The following is a 23,382-nucleotide window of genomic DNA, read 5'->3' on the forward strand; positions in this document are numbered from 1 at the left end:
CAAGGGCGCAGATTTCCTTTCCAGATTGGGAGGGACACATATAAAGGGACGGGGTTTGGGAGTCCTCCGACAGAAATATTTGAGCATCAGTCATTTAATTTCCTGCATTCTGGGGAATTTCTGTGCGCCAGTGTTTGTCCTCTCTGCGCCAATTTAGGGTGTAAATGTCTTTAATTTGGTCAAAATAAAAATCCTCTGCTACTTTTACGCTTTTATAAGGGGGCAAATGCACATGTTATAAATACTGAGGGGGACGTGCACGAATAAGCTGTTTTCTTCTCAAATTAAAGAGGGAAAAAAATGCAAAACTGATCACTGATGTCTCACATCTTTTTAATTAGGTTATCTGTGTGTGATAAGACATATAAAAGCAATCTTTTTGTAGCATTATTTATATTTCGAGTCCTTTTTTGTTTAGGTTTATTATTCTTAATAATAATTTTGCACTAAAATCACGAGAAATTTAAAACAAAGTAATATTTTCTTCAAGTTTGGGATTTTTTTTCATCGCAGATCAAACATGTATTTATTACTGAAATAAATAATTCGGATGTAAGTGACTCTAAAATTCGTTCAAGTGGTGACTCCGACATTAAAAGGCTCTTATAAACCAAAGCCCAGTTTTATTCAGAAGCCACAGAGCTGGCTGAAGGAACACAATCGGCCGAGTATGGATGATTTGCCCTTGATGAACCATTGCGAATGAAGCGTGAAATTGTGCCCTCTCCGCCCCAGTGCCATCACTCATGGGCTATATTCATATCCAAATTACATTAATGTCATGTGTTAAGCCCCCCCCCCCCGCCCCTATTTTGCAAATTTTTTTTTTTTTTGCAGCTAATAAGTGACCTAACTGGCTCATGTCATCAGCATAATCACTTGGGAAGAGGTCTCGAAGCCAGCAGATCTGGGTCCCATCCTCTGAGGAAAGACGGGTTTGTGTAACTCTGCTCAAACCTGAGGGGGAGTTTGGAGTGTTTGGTCAACGACAGTGGTTCCTGGAAAAGATCTGAATCGTTTTATAACCAAACCCAGCTGCGGTCTGGTGTGCGCTGCAGTCTCTGCATGCATGTGTGTGTGTGTGTAGGTTCATCTGTATGAGGTAGAGAGTAGAGGAGGGAGAGGAGGAAGAGGAGGGGGTGTCTGCGCTTCCCTTTCCAAAAGAGAGAGAGAGAGAGTGAGTGAGTGAGTGAGGGAGTGAGAGAGAGAAAAGTTTGGTCTTTTTCTCCCCTTCACTGTTTTTTAGGCATGAACGCCGAGACCTGCGTTTCATACAGCGATATGACATCCATGGATTCATATTATAGCCCCTCTGCAGCGCAAGGTAGGGATCACCAGACGGACCACTTTAGGACATTCCCAGCCTCTGACACTAAATACAGCCCCACTGCCTTCCTGCCCAACAAAGGTCAGGCTTACGGAGAAAAGTCCCGGAGCCCCTTCCAGCAGGAGTGCCAGTCATTGGATGCCGCCGCAGCTGGGCAAGGCACTTTCAGCAAATACCACCTCTTCATGCAGAGGTCTTCTTGCAAAACACCCCCCGAGGAGAGCAAACTGCACCAGGAGAGTGGACACAACGGAGCGCTCATCCCCTGCTATGGTGAGTGGAGAGAAAATACTTTATCATGACTGAGTTAGAGGTGCCCACTTGGCAAGGTGAGGCTTCCCGCGAGTCCAGAGTTGAATTTGTGAAGCTGTTTTCGTCATAAAAAAGAGAGACTGTGAGGAAAGTGTCGGCAGAATGTGTTACAGGAGACAGGCAACAAAAACACTCCAGTTATCCAGAGTCAGGATGTTTTATCCGGGTAGTTCTGTGTCTGATAATCACCTATACCTGTGCTGATCATTTTAACGTCATCATCAACGTCATCACTCATCATTGCTCCATTTGATTGCACAGGATCCGCAGATACAGCCTGACTGAGTGGTTCCGATCGTATTGATGGCACATGTGCGTAAAAGTGGCCATCATGGTTCTCAAATACGCCATTTTTGGTCCTGAACTGTCTCCTTACTGTCTCACTTTTAAAACCACACTGCAAAACTATTTCAGCATGTTGGTGCTTTTAAAAATCCCTTGTTTTGTTTCTTCCTCATGTCTCCCTAAATATGGGAGACTTCCTTCATGCGTAAAAAACTCTCCTCTCCAGCAGCACACAGGACGCCTCAGCTCGGCCCAGAGGTTCTGTGCGTAACGCAGTTAAGAAGAGCCATAATCTACCCGACTATCAAATTGTCCCTTTGGCCATCAAAATTAAATTAGGGTGCATTTAATGCGATAATCTGCATTACAATCCTTAATATTGGAGCTGAGTCGGACAATTGAATTAACAGGTTTTCAGATGGCACAAACATAGCGAGGCTCCAAACTGATAATATTTGCATTTCATTGCTCCGCCTGATTGGCTCCAATTAGATTTAATTGCGTGGGGACGCTACTGTAATGGGTGAATGATGAGGGTGTAAATAAAACTTTGACCCTTGTCAGGCAGGCGGCCACTTTGAAGAGGCATTAATTCGTGTTTTTAACCCACCAGGAAAGTTTTTTTTCTCCTCAAACCGGAAACACACATGATGGAAACTGCAGCATCAAGATGTGTCACCCTAAAAGAGGCTTTTAAAGCTTTTGGTAAATTAATGATAATTCAACTGCTTTTACACACACACACACACACACACACACACACACACACACTGAAGATGACTACTATTTGGTATCATTACAGTACATTTCAGCGCAAATTTAATTTTTCAGCTTTGTCACACAACTTGAAAAGAACAAAGCCACAGAAATTAACAGACAAACAAACAGACAGACAAACAAACAAACAAACAAAACAGGATTGTTAGACTGACTCTGATTATAAACGTTAAGGAGGAACATGCCACTTTATGCATACGGTTTATCTCGGAGGTCAAAGATCCAACATCTTTTTATTAAATCCTGCAAAACGCGTTTATGCGTCTTCAGCCATTTTTACGCTGAGCTGAAAACACTCACTCTGAACGTGTTGTAGTTTAAAGGTTATAACAAAAGAAACATTATGGTCTTGAATAAAGTCACAAAGCCTGAGGGCTCTCCTCTATTTGCATATAAAATCTATTAAATGTGTGCAGGACACATCTGAAAAGGATCCACTGAGGAGCTTTGTTGTAAACGGATGGATCAAGTAATTATGGTCAAAATATCGTCAAAATAAAACACTGAGAAAAATCACTAAAAAATCCCAATTTTGTAACTTTAAAAAATAAAATAAAGTACAATTAAAAAATAAATAAATAATAATAATATAATTAAAAAACAGATAATAAAAAGTAACTTTTACGCATGAAGCCATCACTCATTTTTTCTTTGATTCACTCGGGCTGCTTGTCCATCAGTATTACACTGAGATGTTTAGTGGAAGTAGTTTAAGGATGTTTTGACAGTTTCTGGAAATCGGCCTGCTGAAAAAAAAAACAAAAAAAACTTTTACAGCTCCAAAATGTCAAGAACTGAGATCAATCTTTTGGCCCCTATTTTTATAATGCCTGTTAAGTTTTTACTACCTATTAACCCTGACATAGATCCGGTAAATCGAGATGACATAAAGCTGTTATATTGTGTTGTAAATAAGCCGCAGTTATTAGGCTGAGAGTAAACTGCAATTTAAGTCCAAACCACGTAGAAAGACAGAAAGCAACGAATTCTTTTTTAAATAAAGACTCTTTTAAAAGTTATTATTTTACGCACAACTTGGAGAGTTGAGTGCAGCAAATGCGCACAACGATGTATTTAAATTACAGAACATTTAATTTTAATTTTTTCTTTGCATTTTTTTTCTTATTATTTCACCACTAAGGTCAGATTTTTGGGGTGAAACCTGTGTCAGAGCTCAGGCATGGAGACTTTAATGTGGGCCTAATGACCGGATTCACAGTGAAGGAGGCAGGAAAAAACATCCCGGCGCTTATAGACAAGAAGAGCTGAGCCATTAATGCGACTCAGATGTCAAACTGCTCTGTTTACCTTTATTTCCCTGCTCACAGTAACGTGCCCCCCAGAGACAAATGTCTTTTGACTCTTCAGAGCTGTTACAGGAGAGTTTAATGTTTTTATCGTTTCATTTCCGACATAATTTTTAAGATATATGAATAAAAAATAAATCCGCATTAATTATTCAAAGATGTTGTCTTTTAAAATAGCTACATCGAAATTATTTGCCACTGGCTGCAGTTTTCCTGGTGATTTCCACCAAAGATTCTAGTTAACCCATCTATTTTACTGACTTGAATTGAAGGCAGCAGTAAAATATGCCGAGCTTACAAGCACAGGGAGAAAAATGATAAATGATTCCTGATGTGTTTATTGGAAAAATGCTGGTGTATTTTACTCCCCGAGTCACTTCTCTCATCCAACCTGTATTTTACACAACGTCAGTGCAGTTTGAAGCTGTCAGAGAATGGCTCTGTTGTTATAATTTGTGGCTTGATCGGTTCAGTCTAAGGTGATGTGATGACTGGTCTCAGGCCTGTCTGGAGCTGTATAACTGTGACATCTCTGGCCGCTGGAAAAAAAACAGCATGTCTTTTTAATAAACATTTACATACATTAGAGTCACTGCACAACACTGTTTTATTGTTTCTACTCAACACATTGCCAATCATGTTGTTACATGAAATCAACGAGGCAGCTGCTGGAGCGTGGAGCTGAGAGATGACAGAGAGGGAAATGTGGGTGTTTGTAAGCTGCAGAAAATAAGCAGATATAAAAATGACAAAATGAAAAAATAACAGAGGTGGAAAATGTGTTCGGACTCTTTAGTAAATGTGGCAATACAACAATATAAAACTACATTATTACAAGTAAAAGGTCTGCATTTAACATGTTACTTCAGTAAATACTCAGAGGTATTATCAGCAAAAATGTACTTTAAGTATCAAAGGTCAAAGTAATCATGATGCCGAGCATAAGTACAAACATTATTTAGGGGTGGGAATCACCACAGGCCCCACTGTACAATATTATTTTGATTTGAATGGTTTTACAATATGATAAATATTGTGAAATACTGACATTTGTTACACTTTTTTCAGCTGTAAATTATGTCCTAAAAGAAAAACTTTGTTTTTTTTAATAAAATAAAGTTTTCAGTCTGTTCCTGCACAAAAAATTAAAAATTCCTTTGCAATATTAATAATTCATGTAATTAAAAAAAACAGCTCTTGAGTCTGTGTATTGACACGATATTGCCAAACAAATCTGTATTTATTTTTTTCCCTGACCCCTAATTTTATTGGCTTTTGCAGCATTTTTAAGTTAATGTAGCCTAATTTATAGCACCAAAACATATTTATTAAGCTCATATTTTGTATGTAATATCTTAGTTTGCAAAGTCACAGCTGTTAAATAAATACAGAGAAGTAAAAAACAAGATATTTCTCTCTAAAATGTGGATTTAAGTCACATAAAATAGAAATATTCAAGTAAAATAAATGCACAAGTTAGGTTAAAGTCATGCTGGTCACTAAAAGAATGAATCTTTTACTGGATCAATATAAAAAAGGTCAAACTGGAGCTCCTGATTGAAAAACTGTGGCCCCTGAAGATGATTCAGTCACTTCACAGTCTTTCAGCAGCCACCTACACGTCTTTGTGATCCTCCAGAGACACCACACTTCCTTCTTTTGATGTGTCCGTGTCTTCCCTCAGTGTCTGAGTTCGCTGACCTTTAGCTCGGCTTTCCTGCCCTCATCTGTTTGGAGAGCAGGGCGAGTTTCCCTGCACACATGCACACATGCACACAAGCAGAGAGAATCCATTCGAAACCCCCCGTTTGAAACTCTCTGGTGTCAACGTCGAGCACGTTGCAACATTTGGAGTCCAGTTTTACACAGTAAACATTTAACTGCAGCAATAAGACAAAAGGATGTGACTTTGTTGTTGGATGGGTGTTGAATTGAAGCCTAATTATAGTGGGATTTTAGCTTTTATCACTTTTTCTTTTTTTACAGCCACTGGTTTTGCAGGGTAATGACATCTTTGCACCAATAACCCACTGCTGGTGTGATCTGAAGACACACAAAGCTGCAGTTTATCTGGTTTAAACCATAATTAATTTTTGGGGCAAAGTGAGAATGCGATCCAGTTCTGCTGCCCTGTATGTGTAAATACACCATCAGCAGAAGCAGTTAGTATAAGACCAACATTAACGTTCGATTGCACTGACTTGTGAGATTTTGTCACTTGGATCTCCTGCCTTTTTTCGTCCCCTCACCACGTTTAACCCGGCTCAAACCATTTCAGCCTCTCGTAATGGCCGTCTGCGCAGATTGGTTCGAGCAGGGAGTAATGGGAACCAGCCACGCAGCCCAGACAACTGAGGCACACTTCAGCGAGTCAATGACATGAGTGGAGGTGACAAGGACTCAGGATCATTTTACCATTTAGCTTAAAGTTTGGCAGGGCAATTTACATTAGGCTCAGTTTGCATGGCCAAGTGAGAGCAGCAGGGCAAAAAGGCTCCTGCAGTCCAGGACTTCCTTTGGTCTCTTTGTCACCGCTTCATGTAAACTGAACGCTGACACTGAACCAACCGTGGAGCAGTGCAGATCGAGGTTCAGTTGTGTCGCTATAGAGAGGTGACTTTATTTTCTACACTCACTTGACTCAGAAATTTGTATATAGTCCTTGACTTTTTTGAGGTTTACGGTTTTTCAAGGTCCTTGTGTACAGTCGTGTAGCTTCACCAAGGCTGTATCAAAAGCTAGCATAAAGATACTGCTTAATTTCTGGAATTCAGGAGACATATAAGGTTTTAATATTGAAGGTAAATGGTATTTGGAACTCTCATTGCTGCTGAAAAGTTGAATACTAGCTTGCTTGACCTTTAAAGTAGGATTTAAACCTGTATATCAAATACAGATACAAATGCAGTCAAACAGATTTAAGGGTTTTCTTCGCCAGCAGCTATGTTGCTTTTTTACTTTTTGTCATTTTATTCAGTATCATGATGTGATATTGACAGGACTTGATGTTTTTAATATGCCTTTTAATTGCACTGGAGGCCCTAAAAATATACTTTAATGCTGTGTTTTGCCTGTAGCTGTTTAAGTGTCTTAAAACTTTACAAATGTACTGTCCTCAAATGGGTTAGGTTTGGTGGACAGTTAGGCCTTAAACAAATGATCATTGGTGACTGAGCGGTTGCATTGCTGCCGTTAGATGATTGTAATTTCTTATCCATACATATGAACCTACAGACGGTGAGTTGTGACTCCAAACCCTTCAGTATTGTTGCAGGACTTGTTGTCCTTGTTGTTAGAATTGATGTCTCTTGGTTGTTTTGGCAGTTGGGTCCTTGGTATAGGAAAAAGTGATTGTGCATGTTGTTAAGTGAGTTTCCCAGCAAAGTATTTTTCATTTTATGTGCGTGCACACAAAAATGTACTCCGGAGAGTTTTTCCCCACTCGGATGGAATGTTCTCCTTCGATCAGACAACAAAAACATAAGATGAAGGAAATTTTGTTTTGCTCCAAAGTTTGAGCAAAACATTTGGAAAGGGGAGCAGGTAGGAGGGGAAGGAGACGCAGAGGGGGAGAGGGCGAGAGAGACAAAGAGTGCGTGCGGGGTGATTTATCAGTCTTAGGCTTTATGGATTTTTTTTTTTTCACAGTCTGTGAATTTTGCACAACCTGCTGCGATGGATCATCGCTCTGCTCAGTCAGCAGAGTTGGATTTCAAAGTGAACGGCTACCTATCACACGGTCACAAAAGAAAACTTTCTTTTAGGAAAAAAAGCAGAAAAAGTAACGTGCTGATGTTTGAGGATCTGTCTGTGAGTCACATCAACTGTTTCCAAATAAAAGCCAAGGCCAAGTCAAGGCCGATGTGTGTGTGTGTGTGTGTGTGTGTATTGTCCCAAAATGTTTTGATAAATGCACCTGACACCACACCAAGCAAGTATAGTGCCAAGCTATTCATAGTCATGTTATTTGTATCTCCAAAGCAGACAAGGTTGGATTTCAAGAACAGAGGGTCAGAGAGACTTTGACCGCATCTTCAGCAGTGGAAGAAATTTTAAGATCCGTTACTCAAAGCATCTATGGTAGCTGTTTTTATAATAACACTGTATCAAATGACAATGTGACAATGTGAAAGAAGTCGCTGGTAGTGATGAACCTACAGAGAATTATCACCTGAATGTGCAGTTCCAATCGGCTTTATAGTGAGTTTCAGCTCGTCGTTTATCTGTGCTGCTCACAGCTTTACTGTTTTGGTTCACCCTAACTGCTCACATAGTGTTGCTTCAGCAGCAAACAACAGACAGACACAGTTAGCAACTAGCTGGTAGAACATTTAGCACCATAAGAGCCAGATATTTCCCTCAGGAGTTGGTAGAGACCAAAAACAGTGCTAACAGAGAGTTAATATTGGACTGAACTTCATTTAATGACCAGAAACACAACTCCACATAAATGATAATGTTGCCTCATAACTTCTAAATGTGTAAAAGAGAAACTGCGGGCTTACAACTTCACCATATCAACCAAAACTGAGACAGTCAGTGTGTGTTTCCAACTTGTTTCCACTGCACCGGAGTGGCCAAAAAATCAGTCAGCTCAGGTTTATGTAAAAGTAGCTACATTATAAAAATACTCCTTTACAAGTAGAAGTTTTATCAGCAAGTGTAATTAAAGTATCAAAAGTAAAAGCATTATTTATGCAGCAAAATAGACACATTATTCTGTTGGACTATTTCCAAGGAAGCATTAAAGTTGTAGTTGGTAACTTTTATTAAAAAACAAACAAACAAACTTTTTCATATTTGGTGAAACTGTCACTATATTCACACAGCACCAAATGAGACATATAATCTGTGTAAAAAATCATTTTCCTCTGCTTACTCTATTGTCTTGTCGGGCTTCCAATGGCATTACCGCACATACATGAACAAAAACAGCCAATCAGAGTTCATGAGTCTATAAAGCAGCCGTCAATCACATCAATCCTTGCTTGTGAACCTCAGTCAAACTGTTTAACTAGGCAGCTCTGCTCGAATATAAATCAAGATCCTGTAACCGCGTTGCCTATTTCTCACCTCAAATGTTTTCAGAAACAGATTTTAGTGTACTGTTTAGCTGTAAACAGAGAGATTTTTGCTGTTGCGGATGATGGTTGGTTGAAAGTATGCAACATGGCGACTAGGTCACAAACTTTCACATTTTACAGCTAAACAGTATACAAAACTATGTCAATAAAAACACAAGGTGAGACATAGGCAATGCAGTAACATAATTTTGATTTGTATTTGATCAGCGCTGCCTAGTTTGACAGCTGACTTGACAGCTGCTCTGATTGGTTGTTTGTGTTGCGCCACATTTGGAATTGAGCAAATGCCATTAAAGGCAGTAGAATGAGGAGGTGAGACATTATTTTTTCTGTCTCATGTACTTCTTTCACAATATAGAGACAGTTTTGGCAAATAAAAGCCATTCTCATAAAAGTAACTAACTGTACCTTTAATGTGAAAGCAGGACTTTAATGTTGTGGTGGGTAAAGTTAGATTAAACTGCTCCACATAGGCTAGTGTTGGGTGGTTTGATCTATAACAGTGATTCAAATCCAAATTTTCAATCTAAAACTAGTAACTACAGATAATGTAGTTCAGTAAAAAAGTACCATATTTCAACCTGAAATGTTGTGGATTGTAAGTACAGAGTAACATACAATTACACCAATGAAGGATGAGTAAAAGCACCTTAAATACAGTACTTGAGCAAATGTAGTAGTCGTTAAATTCCACCGCTTATCTGCAGTTGGCTTGTAATTTGCAAAAAGCCTCTTTATGTAGTCATAAATAACTTCATTTATTGTATGTATCATATTCTCTCCTTGGCTTGATTGTCCAGCCCACACAGCATCAGGCCTCAGCATCTCAGCCAGCCTCTGTCTCTGCAGCCAAGCAAGACTTATGAGTTATCCACTGTTCAAATCTTCACGTTAAATCAAAATCCATGTTTTAAGTCAGTTAAACAAACCCCAGAAACACGTACAAATAAATACTTTGCTCACACATTTCCTCTCTCCTCTGTTCGCTGCATATAGTTAGAAAAACTCTTTCTCCTTTCCCCATGTCTTCATCTCTCTTCTCCCCACTGTTTATGTTTCCCTCTATTTCGGATATTTCTTTTCCAGTTTGAGCAACATGTTGTTAATCTCTCCCAGTCGCCGTGTGGTGTGTAATTTATAGCGTTTCCTCTTAACACCGTGAGCTGACCCCAGTCATCCCAGTCAATAAAGAGGCAGTGAAGGTGCCCTGTCGCTTTACAGCCAGTTAAATTACACTTTGATGTTGCCCCCTCATTTTCAACTGTGAATTAATGGCTGTCCGTGCTGAATGTGTGACGCACGAGAACAAACGTGAAGTGCCTCATAATAGTAAAAACGAGGCATGGTGGACTGCTGTAAATCAATCCTCGGTTTGATTTTGATACCGATGCCAACAGTGACATAATGCGTCATAAAACTAAACAGTGTGGCGTGTGTGTGTTGCATGTGAAAATTTAGACTTGTATACAGACTCCTGTGTTGTTCTGTAGTCAGGTGGAAATATTCACATGAGCTAAACTGCAAATTACGGCTCGGCTTGCTCTGAAGTACTTTTCTGTGTATCTGATTTCTGCAGAACTTTCTCTGCGTCCACCATGCAGAGCTGCAGACTCTCCCCACTGTAACACAGTAATTGGACCAGATGCGGCCTGCTGGATCCGCTGCAGTGAAAATAGAACATTCTGTGGTTGCAACTCCAAACATTTTGCATGGCATATTGTTCCGAAAAGAAAAAGAATTTTGGTTGGTGAGTTTCCTGGATTATTGTTGGGACGTGTTGGAGACAGTTCATGCAAAAGTGCAGGTGATAAAAGAAAAAGCCAATTGTACTGGTGAACACTGAGATTTTGATGCGGCGTATGTTTTTCATAGTCGCTCCTTCCTGCCTCCCTCCACAGAGATTAAATCCTGACAGGCATTGTTTGCAGTAAGACTCTCCTATGGTCTTCGTACATATGGTGTTCCCTGCAGGAGGGCCCACTGCTGTTCACCTTGGGCAGTGTTGGAGAGCCTCACAGCTACAGCAGATCGTATGGATAACAAGCAGGAGATTGTCACAATATCCCGCTCCTGCCAAAAAAACATCAGTGACATGCGATATAAACAATGGCCTTTGATCAGCGAGAGGCCTCATGATTTCAAACAGCCTGACAGCTCTTGCCTTGTGGGGACTGTGGGTGCCAGCCAGGGAAATATGATGAAATAACTGGAGAGTATTTATGCTGGGATAAAACACATTTGCTCCCTTCAAGCCTAACAGGATGTGTTAGTCATGGACAGCGAGGCAATGTTGCAGGCGTTAGACCCCCTGCCACCAAAACATGGCTCCACAGGCCGAGTCTGTTTCCAGCACTGTGGGGCAAACATCTCAGGAACCAGAGCGCACTGCTCAGTGAATCTTGCAGGGATGAAGTGCATCTGGTGCTACAGAATCTAAACAGTATAGCAGGACAGATCTTACTCTCTTTGTGCAAGGCTGAAAATGAGTACAGCAACTTTATTTGGCAAAAGGCTTCTGCATGCACAGCTCTTCAGTAGGAGTTAATAAAACCGTAGGCTGTCTGCCATCACTAGACCTGGGCATCAAACAGACCGAAATGTGTTTCTAGCACTGACTATCAAAAACTGACAAGTGTTGAAAGCTGGCATGGATTGCTTTATAAAGTTTGCACTCATGTACAGCTTTGCCTTGGCTTCTTTTGTTAAAAAGAAACAAGGCGTTATTAAAAATGAGATGTTTATCAGGTATTGTAGGTATGTAAAAGTATTATTTTGGTGATAGTGCTTAAAGTCAGGTATTGTATTGGCATATCAAAGCATATCAAAAACATCCAAGCGAACCCCACCTCAGCCAAGAAATTTTACAATTCTCAGTCCTCAATAAATCCATAGCATAAAATGTACGTGTCCTTAACAATACAGTAACAGTTCAATATCAACAAGTCTCTAGTGAACACTAAAGCCAAAACCAAGAGTGGACATTTAGAGCCATATAATGTTTAAACAATCTAAAAGGCAACACCTGGACAACGAGAAACGCTTGTCAGTCACACGTTCCAATACTTTTGCTCACTTGAAAAGTGTGTGGGTTCAAACAAAAGGTACTTTGTCCTGAGTTGTTTAACACATCTAGATGTAAATGCCAGAAAACAAAAGCTGAATTTCTAATCTCTTATCCCATATTCATCTTTTGATATGAAACCCAAATGTCTTGAGTGTACAACAAAAAACAAAGGAAATGGCCTTGCCTTCCAATAGTTTCAGAGGGGACTGTATCTGAATCAATTTTTGTATTTTATGTAAAAAAATAAATACATTTCAGTGAATGTTAAACATAGTATTGCTTTTAAAAATGTTTACATTAAACTACAAACATTAAATAAACTTCATATGACACTGGGTCTCTGCATGCGCACTTGAAAAAGAAAGAGGGTCAAAGGTGACATAATCATGGATGGATTATTAAATGGGTGAGTGACAGGGGTCCAAATTGTCAGGGGGGCCTAGGCCTACACCTGCAAAATGTCACTCAAATTAAGACGTACAAAACAGGAAGAGACACAAAATCACCTTAAAGAGACACACAAAGACAACAAAGGGACACAAAATGACCAAATAAATTCACAGAATTGTGACACGAAATGATCTCAAAGATATACAAAACCACAAAAGGATGCATAAAGACTACATAGAGAAGCCAAACACCAATAAAAAGAAAACGCAAAACCTGTCTTTATGTCTCACAGCTATGTATAATAGAAGACGCTTGCGGGGCCTTTTTCATATCTGTGCCCAGGGGCCCAACGTTGCATAATCCGCCCATGTAATGACACTAAATGGAATAAAAGGTTCCCCGAAATAACAGAAGAATGTATTTGTGCTTTTAATTCTTATCTAATGGAAAACGTTTTGACATTTTTAAACACACCCGTGTCTACATTTTTTTTTAAAAATTCATTACTTTTACTATTAAGACTTGTAATGTTGACAAAAAAGATGAACTTAAAATATCACTTCATAACTTTGTGCATGTGTCTGTGAGAGTCTATGACAAGATATCCATTCACCTCACCTTGCAGCACATTACCCAACATGGCTGTGAGTTGCGGGTCACTGGGTGCGTGTGTGTGTGTTTGTGTGAGACCTTCAGTGCTGACTGAGTGCTGAGAATTGCACACTGATCTCACATGGATGCACACACACACCTCCTGGTTCTAACCTGACAAATGGTTGGATGGGCAGATGAGCAGAGACGTCCTCGATCCTGAAAATAACTTCACCTCAGATGGTATTGAAGGAGCAGGAAGGTGCAGCTCTGCGAGCCACCACTAGACTGAGCCAGAGAGAGACGGGGGGGCTCATTAAGACGCCTGAAACCAAACTCTTTCAGTGATTACATCCTCCTCGATGTGGATGTGTATTGATCCAGAGATGTGTGTATAAACTGGATAGCTCAGCGAAGGGCAGCAGCAGAGCAAAAGGAGCTGCCAGCTTAGACAAAAACACTGGCAGAGACACGGCTGTGGAAATTTATGATCAGAGAGCTGCCTGAGGTTTTATAGTTAAGCTGCAGTCGTGAAGAAAGCAAGTGTGACAGAGAGGCAAAGAGAGAGAGTGCAGAGATGGGGCTTTCTCTTTTCTGTGTGGCTAGAAATGACTCCCTGGCAAATTAATTGCGACAGTCTTGCTGCCAGGTGACTTTGTAGCCACATGCTAAACGCAGGGCTGAGTGAAAGAAAGAAAGTGGGATGTGTTTGTGTGTTTCATGTGTGTGTGCCTTGGAACAGAGGGTGCGGGTGGTTGGGGAGGGTGTGCAGTAAAAAAAAGCTGCAACTTTCTGTCAGTCTCAAATTATGAGCCAGGGTGTCTGTTCCCCAGCACATCACAGAATGATCTACGAACTACAACTGGATCCCGTAAGCAGCCAGTGATCCAGGCCATCCATTACACAGGCAGATATAGACAAACAAATCGACACACACGCACACACACACACACACACACACACACACACACACACACAGACTCGGCACTGTGCGCCAACAGATTTCACAACTGTCACAGTATTTCCTCACAAAGAGCGAGAAATTCCTTTGTTCCACCCCATCAGACCCCATGAATTATTATGCTGATCCTACAAATAAATCACGAGTTTTGAGTAAACTGCCAGAGGCAATATTAGAGCTGAGCAGACTAGAGGCTCGTTTTCATCTGTTTTCTTTCTAAGGGTACCAACACAGTTATAAATATTTGTCCCAGGTTGGGATTAGGAAAATATATCTACAAATCATTCTACATAGGTGATGAAGACAATGATGTAAATCCTCTTTCAGCGTTTATATTCCAGTAGCAAACATGAATGCATTCACATTTTATGAATCAGACTTTCTTCTGACTTGCAAAACAATGACTTGGTTCCAGCTTTGCCAAAAAGCAAAAGTTCAAGTTCCAATATAAACAGTTTGCCCCTTGTTCTTCATTGTCTCTTTATCTGAAGAATCCACATGCACAGCTTAAATCAGCTGACTCTACACTGCAGCCTAAATCATGAAGAACAGCAGTAGAACATACTGCGTTACATCTAAATCTTTATCTTCAGATTTATCTTCAGTTAGAGGTCAACGCATATACAAAGATCAGTTTGTCATCCTGATGGAATTATAAAAACATGAACCTCTCTTGACAGTTTTCATCTCCTTCCTGTCTCTGCAGGTAAAGACAGTTCAGGCCTGACAGACTCTGACTTGGCACCGGACTCCGACCCACCTGGAATGGACACCAGCTACCTGTCTGTGAAGGATCAGGGCGTGAAGGCGGCCTCTGATCGGCCACCGGGCACAGACTTGTCGAGCCCTCTGGACAAGGGTGATGGCAGCGAGAGCAACAAGGGCAAGAAGAGGCGCAACCGCACAACCTTTACAAGCTACCAACTGGAAGAGCTGGAGAAGGTTTTCCAAAAGACGCACTATCCTGACGTTTACGCCCGGGAGCAGCTTGCACTGAGGACTGACCTGACTGAAGCCCGTGTGCAGGTAAAGCAGGACACTCAGCAACAGTGTTTTGGGGAATCTCATATGCAGACAAATGGGCAAAAAAGCTGACAGATCTATAAAAGGACACACAAACCAATAAACTTGAAGTTAATAAAGAAAGTTACAATTGACAGTAGTTGTATAACCTTGGCAACGACTTCATGGAACAACATGTAAAAGTAAAAACAGCTCTTCATCACAGCAGAAGAGAGGATGTTTTAACAACACAACCTCATGGATCCTTCAACATCTGCAGCTCTGCAGAGATAACGTCACTCACTGAACAACATGAGAGATTTATCTGGTAATGTGGGAGTCGCGGGGAGAGAGAGTGGGGGAGTGGGAGCTAACAGAGGCCAGGGGGCCCATGGGGCTGAGGTTGGAACTGCCTGGGCCTCATATGTGCAGTTTTAGGAGAGCAGACTTTCATCAGCATACGAGGAGACTTGTTTGACTCTGCCGTGTGTTGACGGGGTCTGAGTGGCCCGAGTGGCCCTTTCTCTTTGTACCTGAGCTGTTTTGGTTTCCTGAATTTGTGAGTTCAGTTCTGCCGGTATTAGCCGAGCCTGAGGCGTACAGCACCTCTCTGACTGAAACCCTTCCAGTGACCTTCTGGCCTGATTTACATACAATCCGGTCATGACTGCTGTGATGCATTCCAACGCTGGTGAACAGAGGGAGAGACCTCCACCATTTCTGTTCATGTGTGTGTGTTTTTGTGTGTGTGTATGTGTGCACTTTGGACTGCCAAAGCCCCTGGATTTTCTGTGTTTTTCTTTCATTAACATCCAGACAAGAATGTGTCCCTGCTGTGGTGGCCAGGGTAGGTGTGAAACCCTTCCCATGAGCTTTGAGCAAGTTAGCATAGATATTTCAAGTCATATCTGCATTTTGAGCAACTTTTAGGCATATAATTTGTTCCAGTTTTTGCTAAAGCTAATAGAAAGATACAATATTTTGGCCACATTTTCCTTATGTGCCACTGAGATAAGAGATAAGACCTCGATTAAAAGCAATCTTTTACACGACAAGCTATAACAGTGACCAGAAAAGGCTTTCGCAGTGAAACACAGGAAGTCTGTGCAGCCGCGGGGTTATAACTCAACCCCGAGGCTCTGAAGGTATGCCGCTCTGCTCTGCTCTGCTGCTCATACTATCACAGACCTGCCGGCTTCAGATGGATGCAGCTTTACAGCCCTCGGCTCTCCCAGCGGCCCTCTTAAACACTCAAGTTAAAAAAGATAAAAGACACGAGATGCCTAGTCAGTCAGAGAACAGGGCTCTGTACTCTATTCAAGTCATTCACACGCATAAGGACTCACAGCTCATGAATTCTGCGTCTGGAGTGAGAGAAATGTTAAGAGGAAAACTTAACTGCTGCTAAGAAAGTTTACTTTAACAAGCATTTTTGTTTAAATACTAAAAAATGGCTAAAGTATGTGAGTATCATTCTGACGAGGCTGATATATTACACCTCATTGTCTGACAGTTCTCACGCAAAAAAGACAAGGGACTTTCGGTTGAAAAGGGTCTGGAGTTGTTTGCTTTTTCAGTCTCTGGGTTTCAAAGGGAGAAAGTAAGTTCAGATCAGAGTCATATGCACCGCAGATACATGGGAAGGTCAGGGGTCAAGGGTCGGGGTTTCAACAACATCACATTTCTCAGATTTGCTATTCTGTTGGCCTAGACAGCTCAGAGAGCTGAGATGGCATCTGAGGTGGAGTTCAGCGGGCAAACACAGGTGTCCGTATGGGTTTATAGATCCAAATAGTTAACGGGACATGAAACCTGATTTGACCAGTTGGGAAGAAGATGATGGTTCCTTCAACGACAGAGTCGGTCCAACTTGCAGATAAAGGAGTAAAGGAGATAAGGACCATTTTTATAAAACAGCTGAATATATGCTTTAGTATTTTACTATTCTACAGCAGCTCCCAAATCCCTTCATCAGATTTAGGCATTGAATTAGTCGGTTTATTGAACAATCAATGAACAGGATTTAAATCAGTAATTATTCTGATAATCAAGTAATAATCTATGTGAGGTTATGAGCAAAAAAGCCAAATAGCAACTGGTTTCAGCCTCTTAATTGTGAGGATATACTGCTATTATTTATGATACGACACAGAACATTTTCAGTTTTGAACTGTTATTTCCATGAAGGCATAACTTAGGCTTTTGGACACTGCTATCGTGTGTTTGAACATAAAAATAAAATGAGAGTGGAACATACATTCCCATTCAAATCAATATAGCAGTGTGGTCAGAGTGGCGGCCATTTTTATGTGTACTATTTCCACTGCAGCCATTGTAGTGGGCTTATTTCCATCAAAACTTGCTAAGTTGCCAATTCACTGAGGTGAGGTTTTACTGTAACGACCAAATGAGTAGTTCGGCAATGTCACCCTAACTATGGTTCAGACATTTGATAGACTAATCAAATAATCAAGAAAGTAATTTATTAAATAACTTAATTCATAAAGGATTGAGATTAAATGCATATTTGGACTGTTAACAGGTCTTGACGTTCTATCAAAAACTTCCATGAACCAACACAAAAAGACAACAGTCGTAGAGTTAACACATCACCAATTAGCGAGGACAATTACATTTAAATTGCATCGTATTTATCTGTTTGTATCTCTCCACTCTTTTCCTGCACTTACTTTTAATTGACAAGGGAAATAAGAAATTGTGAAGGAGGATTTGGGGGAGAATAGAACAAACTTACATTTAATGAACAACAACACCGGTCAGAGGTGTTTCCATGATATTATTAGTGCTTTGGGGGGTGTTGGAAAACCGAAGCCAGGCTCAGCCTTGGATTTCTTTTCTACTTTGGTATGGAAGCTGACATGAGTGACAGCAGAGGCGGGTTATCAATCCTCTGAGCCGGTCTCTCACTTCAAAGTGTTTTCAGACCCATACAGCTCTCCTGCTGGGGCCAGTTTGGCATTTCTCTGCTCTTTCTCTCTGGGGCTGTAACATAAATAAAGCCTCATTGAAAGTCCACCAGCTACTTAAGCTGTCATGGTCTTTACCAATTACTGTCACGACGTAGAGAGTGCAACACAAAAATATGTTCTCCCTGTATAATAGCCAACAGACTCGGCACAAAGCAGTGAGCAGATGAGAGCTGCCGGTCACACTGTAGAGATAACTTACAAATATAGTTTAATGTATAATAATCATGGCGCAATATTTATTTAGAGAAACACAGCGATGGTGTATGGGGTAAGACAGTGCAGAGGAAGATGTATGAAATCAAGGAGAGAAGGATTACGTCCTCCAGTCTGTGTGCTTCTTTAATTTAGGAGGAGACAGCATCTCAAAGCCAGGAGCTTTCAGCCTCAGGAAATTAAAAAGGAAAATGCAAACAAACCACAGTTATAATCCCATCTCACTTTTCAATTTCCCATATTGCCTCCTTAGATTTATGAGCAAAGAGCGGATACATGAAATAAGAGAAATCATATCAGGGAAGAATCAGACAGGAAAAGTTTGTGTTGCTAAATTTGTGCAATAATCAGTCCGGTCAGGGAGAAACAATCAGATAGTGGAGAGTTGTATAACAAACCTTTGCATTCTGACATCTGAAGGAAAGCATGTCAGGTTTAAAGCCCATCAGAGAGTATTTAGATCACGTCCACACACTCTGAAGGTAACTCAAACACAATAACGCTCTCAATAAACAACAGTGTCAGATTTAAATGTCAGAGATGATTATAGGAAACACTAGTCAGGAGAAAAAGGCCCGCTCTTGACAGACAACAAATAAGCAAAGGTGAGAGGGACGAGATGTGTTTACGTTTGGTGTTGAGGACCTCAAAGGAGTGAAGGTTGCAGCACACTGTGTACAACCGCTATTTTCTTTTCTTTTTTTAAAACAGTGTTTCAGTTTCTTTGCTCAGTCAGCTCTGCCTACACAGACTTACATCTACATTATGTCCACTGCCTCTGAATTGTGTCCACACCTGTGCACTCTAAGTGCACACTTAAGTTTGATGTACTGCAGATACTGTTTCTGGTTTGTAGCCATTCAGTCGTCTTGCAGATCATCTTAAAGGGAAACTTAGATTTGTATCTATAGAAAAGTATTTCCTTCAGATTTTAGCTGTACAAGTCACATCACTCCTCCCGTTTTTGAATCTTAAACCTCACTTTGACTTGACCAAAGAACAACACTGGATACTTTGCTAGATGAAAGTAAAGATCCCTTGTTCTCTCAGAAAAAAAAAAAACTCACAAGTTTTATGACACTCAGACATTTTCTCTCTGCAGGTGTGGTTTCAAAATCGAAGGGCAAAATGGAGGAAAAGAGAACGTTTTGGTCAGATGCAGCAGGTCCGGACACACTTCTCAACAGCCTACGAGCTGCCTCTTCTGACGCGTCCTGAGAACTACGCACAGGTACAGAATGAATACTTCAATACAGGTTTGACGTATGTTAGACCAGTGGTTCCCAACAGGTGGGTCTCGGTCCAAAAGTGGGTTACAAGTGACTCACTAATGTGTCAAGTTTGTAAAAAACACACTTTTTTTGAAGTACAATGAATTTCTGGTACAAGCTTTCATCACTACTTAACAGAGACAGTAAACTACCTCGACAACGTTGTCAAATGCAAGTATGACACTGAATATACTGTGGACCTTGAACCAAAGACTAAGACACAATATGGACCCCCTGACTGGACCAGTTGGGAACCACTGTTTCAGACCATTAACTCCAACATTACATTTTTCTAAACCTAGAGCAAGTAAGAAGCTAGCTTAGCTTAGCATAAAGACTTGAAACTGGGGCTCTGTTCAAAGGTAACAAAGTCTGCCCATGAATACCTCTGAAGCTCACGTTATCCCTTGTTTGTCTAATTCATACAAAAAACAAAGTGTTAAAAAAGTCTTTGCTGGGTTTGATGCCACCGTTGGGTCACTCTTTAACAGTGTTGATTTCCCATCAATATTTCAGATTCAGAACCCCTCTTGGATCGGTGGCGGCAGCGCAGCATCTCCCGTGCCGGGCTGCGTTGTGCCCTGCGACACTGTGACCCCCTGTATGACACCTCACCCCCACTCTGCCAGCGGGATGTCTGATTTTCTGGGTGTCCCAAGCCCCGGAGGTCACGTGGGACAGGCTCACATGGGCAGCCTGTTTGGAGGACCTCCTGGCATGGCTACAGGCATCAACACGTATGATCTGAACATGGACCCTGACCGCAAGTCCTCCAGTATCGCCGCTTTGCGCATGAAGGCCAAAGAGCACAGTGCAGCCATATCTTGGGCCACATGATGTGTTGATACCCGCTGGATAGGGGACCTTGTTGACCCCTGAAATGTCCATACAAACCCAGCATGGGGTGAGGGGGCACTATGATGAAAAACTCTAGAGGCAACAGTGACTACCTTCATAAATGTTGCAATAAAATAATTATGCAAATACACGGATGGGTGAAGATTACTCCAAGAGAGAACAACAAGAGATTTGTCCAGATAAGTGGCGTGGCACTGCCATGTTTCTCAACCCCTCAGAGTGGGCGAGGAGCTTTGTGGGAAGCCTGGTGAGAGGTGATGCTGTACTGTATAACAGGAGTTGCAGTGTAGTACAGATGATAGGCGAAAGAAAATGATTTCAAACAAATCCATGCACTTATTTGCTAAATTACAGGAGATTCTGTTTGTACAGTGCTTTCGGTGTCATTGTAGTTCTCTGTTCAGGTGCTGTTTTATTCTTACCTTATTATTTAAATTTTGACTGTTATTGTTTTGTTTTTTTGTTATTTTTGCCTCCAGTTGTTTCGTTACTGGTTTTCATTTGAAAAATAGTTCAGCAAGCATCCTTAAAAAACTGAAATTATAATTTAGTTGTTATATGCCATGTACATATTATTCTAAGGCAATCTTTTTCAGCGTTAGCACATGCAGATGTGTGCACCTTCAGTCACACTGTTATGATAGTGCTACAGAAAACTGTTTATATCCAGCATATCTGTCACATTATGAAGCTTCTCGGATTCAATGCAAACATTTCAGTTCCTAAAAAAAGTTAAAAGTGGCTCTAATCTCTAGCATTTAAAAGTCAAAGAGATGAAATGTGGTTTGTTTTAGTGTGGTCAGGGTGAGAGATCCACCTGCCGCACTGACTCAGCCTGCTGATGGCCAGAGAGAGGAAGGGATGGAGGAGGAAGTGGTGTGTGGGAGTATGAGAGGGGCACAGCAGGCCTGCTGCTCTCAGGGCTGAAGAGCCTGGGAGCGCCAGCCTCCAAAACAGAGCCAGCTCTGTTTTCAGGAGGACAGACTCCAAGTGGACATGACTGTGCCCCCTTGCATTTCCAGTCTCAGGAGTTTCAGAGGGAGAAGTGCCTACTAGTCAGTCATTCTGCCAGAAATAACAGCGAAAACCAGCAGCAGCCACCTTTGAAACAGAGGAGGCTGGTGGAAATTACACAGTGTGTTGACACTTTCAGACACTGAATGGATGTCAGTGTTCAACAGCCTTCTCTGGACTTAAACATGTCATAATATCTGACAAACTGCTCAAAAGAAGGCATCAACCAGATTAACACAGAGTACAACCGCTATCGTCTTCAGTAAAGTTTCAGCAACATCTCAGTTGGATGTTGCACATTGGATGACTCAAAATAAAAATCCGCTTCATCCTCCATATTCAGAAGTCCTATTTTACGACAAACAAAACATGCTTCTGTCCATCACAAACACATCTAACATATCTCTGTTATTCAATTTTAAGGCAGCAGTGAGAGTCAAGGTGATTTCTATTGGAACGTTGCTACAGCTGACATGCTAATCATCAACCATGCTCAATGAGCGACTGACACAGGGCCCCAAACTCCCACATTCACCAAATGCCAGTTGCTTTTGGGTGATTGGATTAACTGCTAATTTGTGATTTTGCACCACTATAGTGCAATAACGACTGGATCCTGAATTATTATGTAGTCTTCTGGCCTTATCTTGTAAAGGGGCTGTGTGTCAAAATCTATGTCTAAAATCTTAATTATTTAATTTATATCATGCTCGCATTTAATCAGATAACTGTACTTCAAATCATCTTCAATCAAACCTGTCTTTAAGGGGAAATTGGACGCAACAGACAGCTAATGTTAACCCCAAATATGTTAATGCAGCCCCGGTTACAGATAAAACTGCGTAGAGTAGAAGAACACACAATGACTACTGGGAATCGGCATGAGTACTCGATTTGGACCTAAGTATTTGTTCAACGTATAACGTAAGCATTTTTTTTCTCGCTATTCTTATAAAAGAAAATATATAATAAATATAAACGTAAATTGAACCTCTTCTTTATTTAAGGTTTACTTTTTTTTGGCAGGATGTAGTGAAGTATTTGCTATCAATGAATATCTGCACGGATCCAAACAGAAGAAATTGTAGATAACCGCAGATAACGTTCAACATTTTTAGTCAGACATCACTTGAGCTGACATAACAGGCAGAATGTTGACCAGGCATAAGAGTAATCTCTGAAAGTATTTCAACAAAATAAACAAAATCAATGTGCAGCGCAAGCTATGTAACGTTAAACTTGCGTATCACAGCTATTCTCTACAGTCTATACAGCGCAGAAAGGTAGGCTAACCCTAACCCTATGTTCTATTTTTCTTTCACAGTACTCCAATACTCAATAATTTGACGCGAGTACTCGAATATAGAAATTACTTAAAATGCCCATCCCTATTGACTCTGTACCGTCCCAAGGCTTGAGTACGGGGGGATCAAGTGTGAAGCTTGAGCCCAGCCTCATTGGTTTTTGGCATGATATCTGAGCAGGACCTGTTTCGGTAAAACCACTAACGTGTCAGGATAAAGCATCGTAAGGAATCCACTCTGGTTACAGCCTTTACTTGCTGTTTACTTCAATAGGCTTGGAACAATATGTGTTTGTTTCTCTGTGGAAAGAAAAGAGGAGGGGGCCAGCCAGAGATGAGCCCCATCTCTCTGAGCCCAAATCATATCCATACCCTCATATCATTCAAATATTCAAATAGTAAACTTTTTTTTGTCCTCTGTTAGCTCCCCCTCCAGCTCAATAGCAGATGAAGTTCACTAATGAGGTTATGCTTTTTCTTCTTTTGTTTGCATGGCCTGATCTAAGTGGAAAAAAGGGTTTCAAGCAAACCTGATACCTTGTAGTACACCTTCAGGCTGAGCAGAACCATTGCTAATTCTCTAAACTGAACCACATTCACTGTCCTTCTGGGCAGGTACGAGAAGCAGGGTGC

General features: G+C 40.9%; 1 protein-coding gene across 1 annotated transcript; it reads left to right on the top strand.

Moving 5' to 3' along the window:
* Positions 1–909: 909 nt before the first annotated feature.
* On the top strand, positions 910–22,868 carry alx4a (ALX homeobox 4a). The gene is made up of 4 exons (XM_050043204.1): positions 910–1,600; positions 14,805–15,124; positions 19,406–19,534; positions 20,091–22,868. The coding sequence occupies exons 1-4, from the start codon at positions 1,249–1,251 to the stop codon at positions 20,409–20,411; spliced, it is 1,122 nt and encodes a 373-aa protein (XP_049899161.1). The 5' UTR covers positions 910–1,248; the 3' UTR covers positions 20,412–22,868.
* Positions 22,869–23,382: the final 514 nt, after the last annotated feature.

Source organism: Epinephelus moara, chromosome 1 (genome assembly GCF_006386435.1).
Source record: "Epinephelus moara isolate mb chromosome 1, YSFRI_EMoa_1.0, whole genome shotgun sequence".
In the NCBI taxonomy this organism is placed as follows: Eukaryota; Metazoa; Chordata; class Actinopteri; order Perciformes; family Serranidae; genus Epinephelus; species Epinephelus moara.

What these genes read in the sequence shown, in the direction of transcription:
- alx4a (XM_050043204.1), top strand. Translation starts at nt 1,249, where the DNA reads ATGAACGCCGAGACCTGCGTTTCATACAGCGATATGACATCCATGGAT. An exon ending in TGACTGAAGCCCGTGTGCAG is followed by an intron (nt 15,125 to 19,405) that starts GTAAAGCAGGAC and finishes TTCTCTCTGCAG; the next exon opens with GTGTGGTTTCAAAATCGAAG. An exon ending in GTCCTGAGAACTACGCACAG is followed by an intron (nt 19,535 to 20,090) that starts GTACAGAATGAA and finishes TCAATATTTCAG; the next exon opens with ATTCAGAACCCCTCTTGGAT.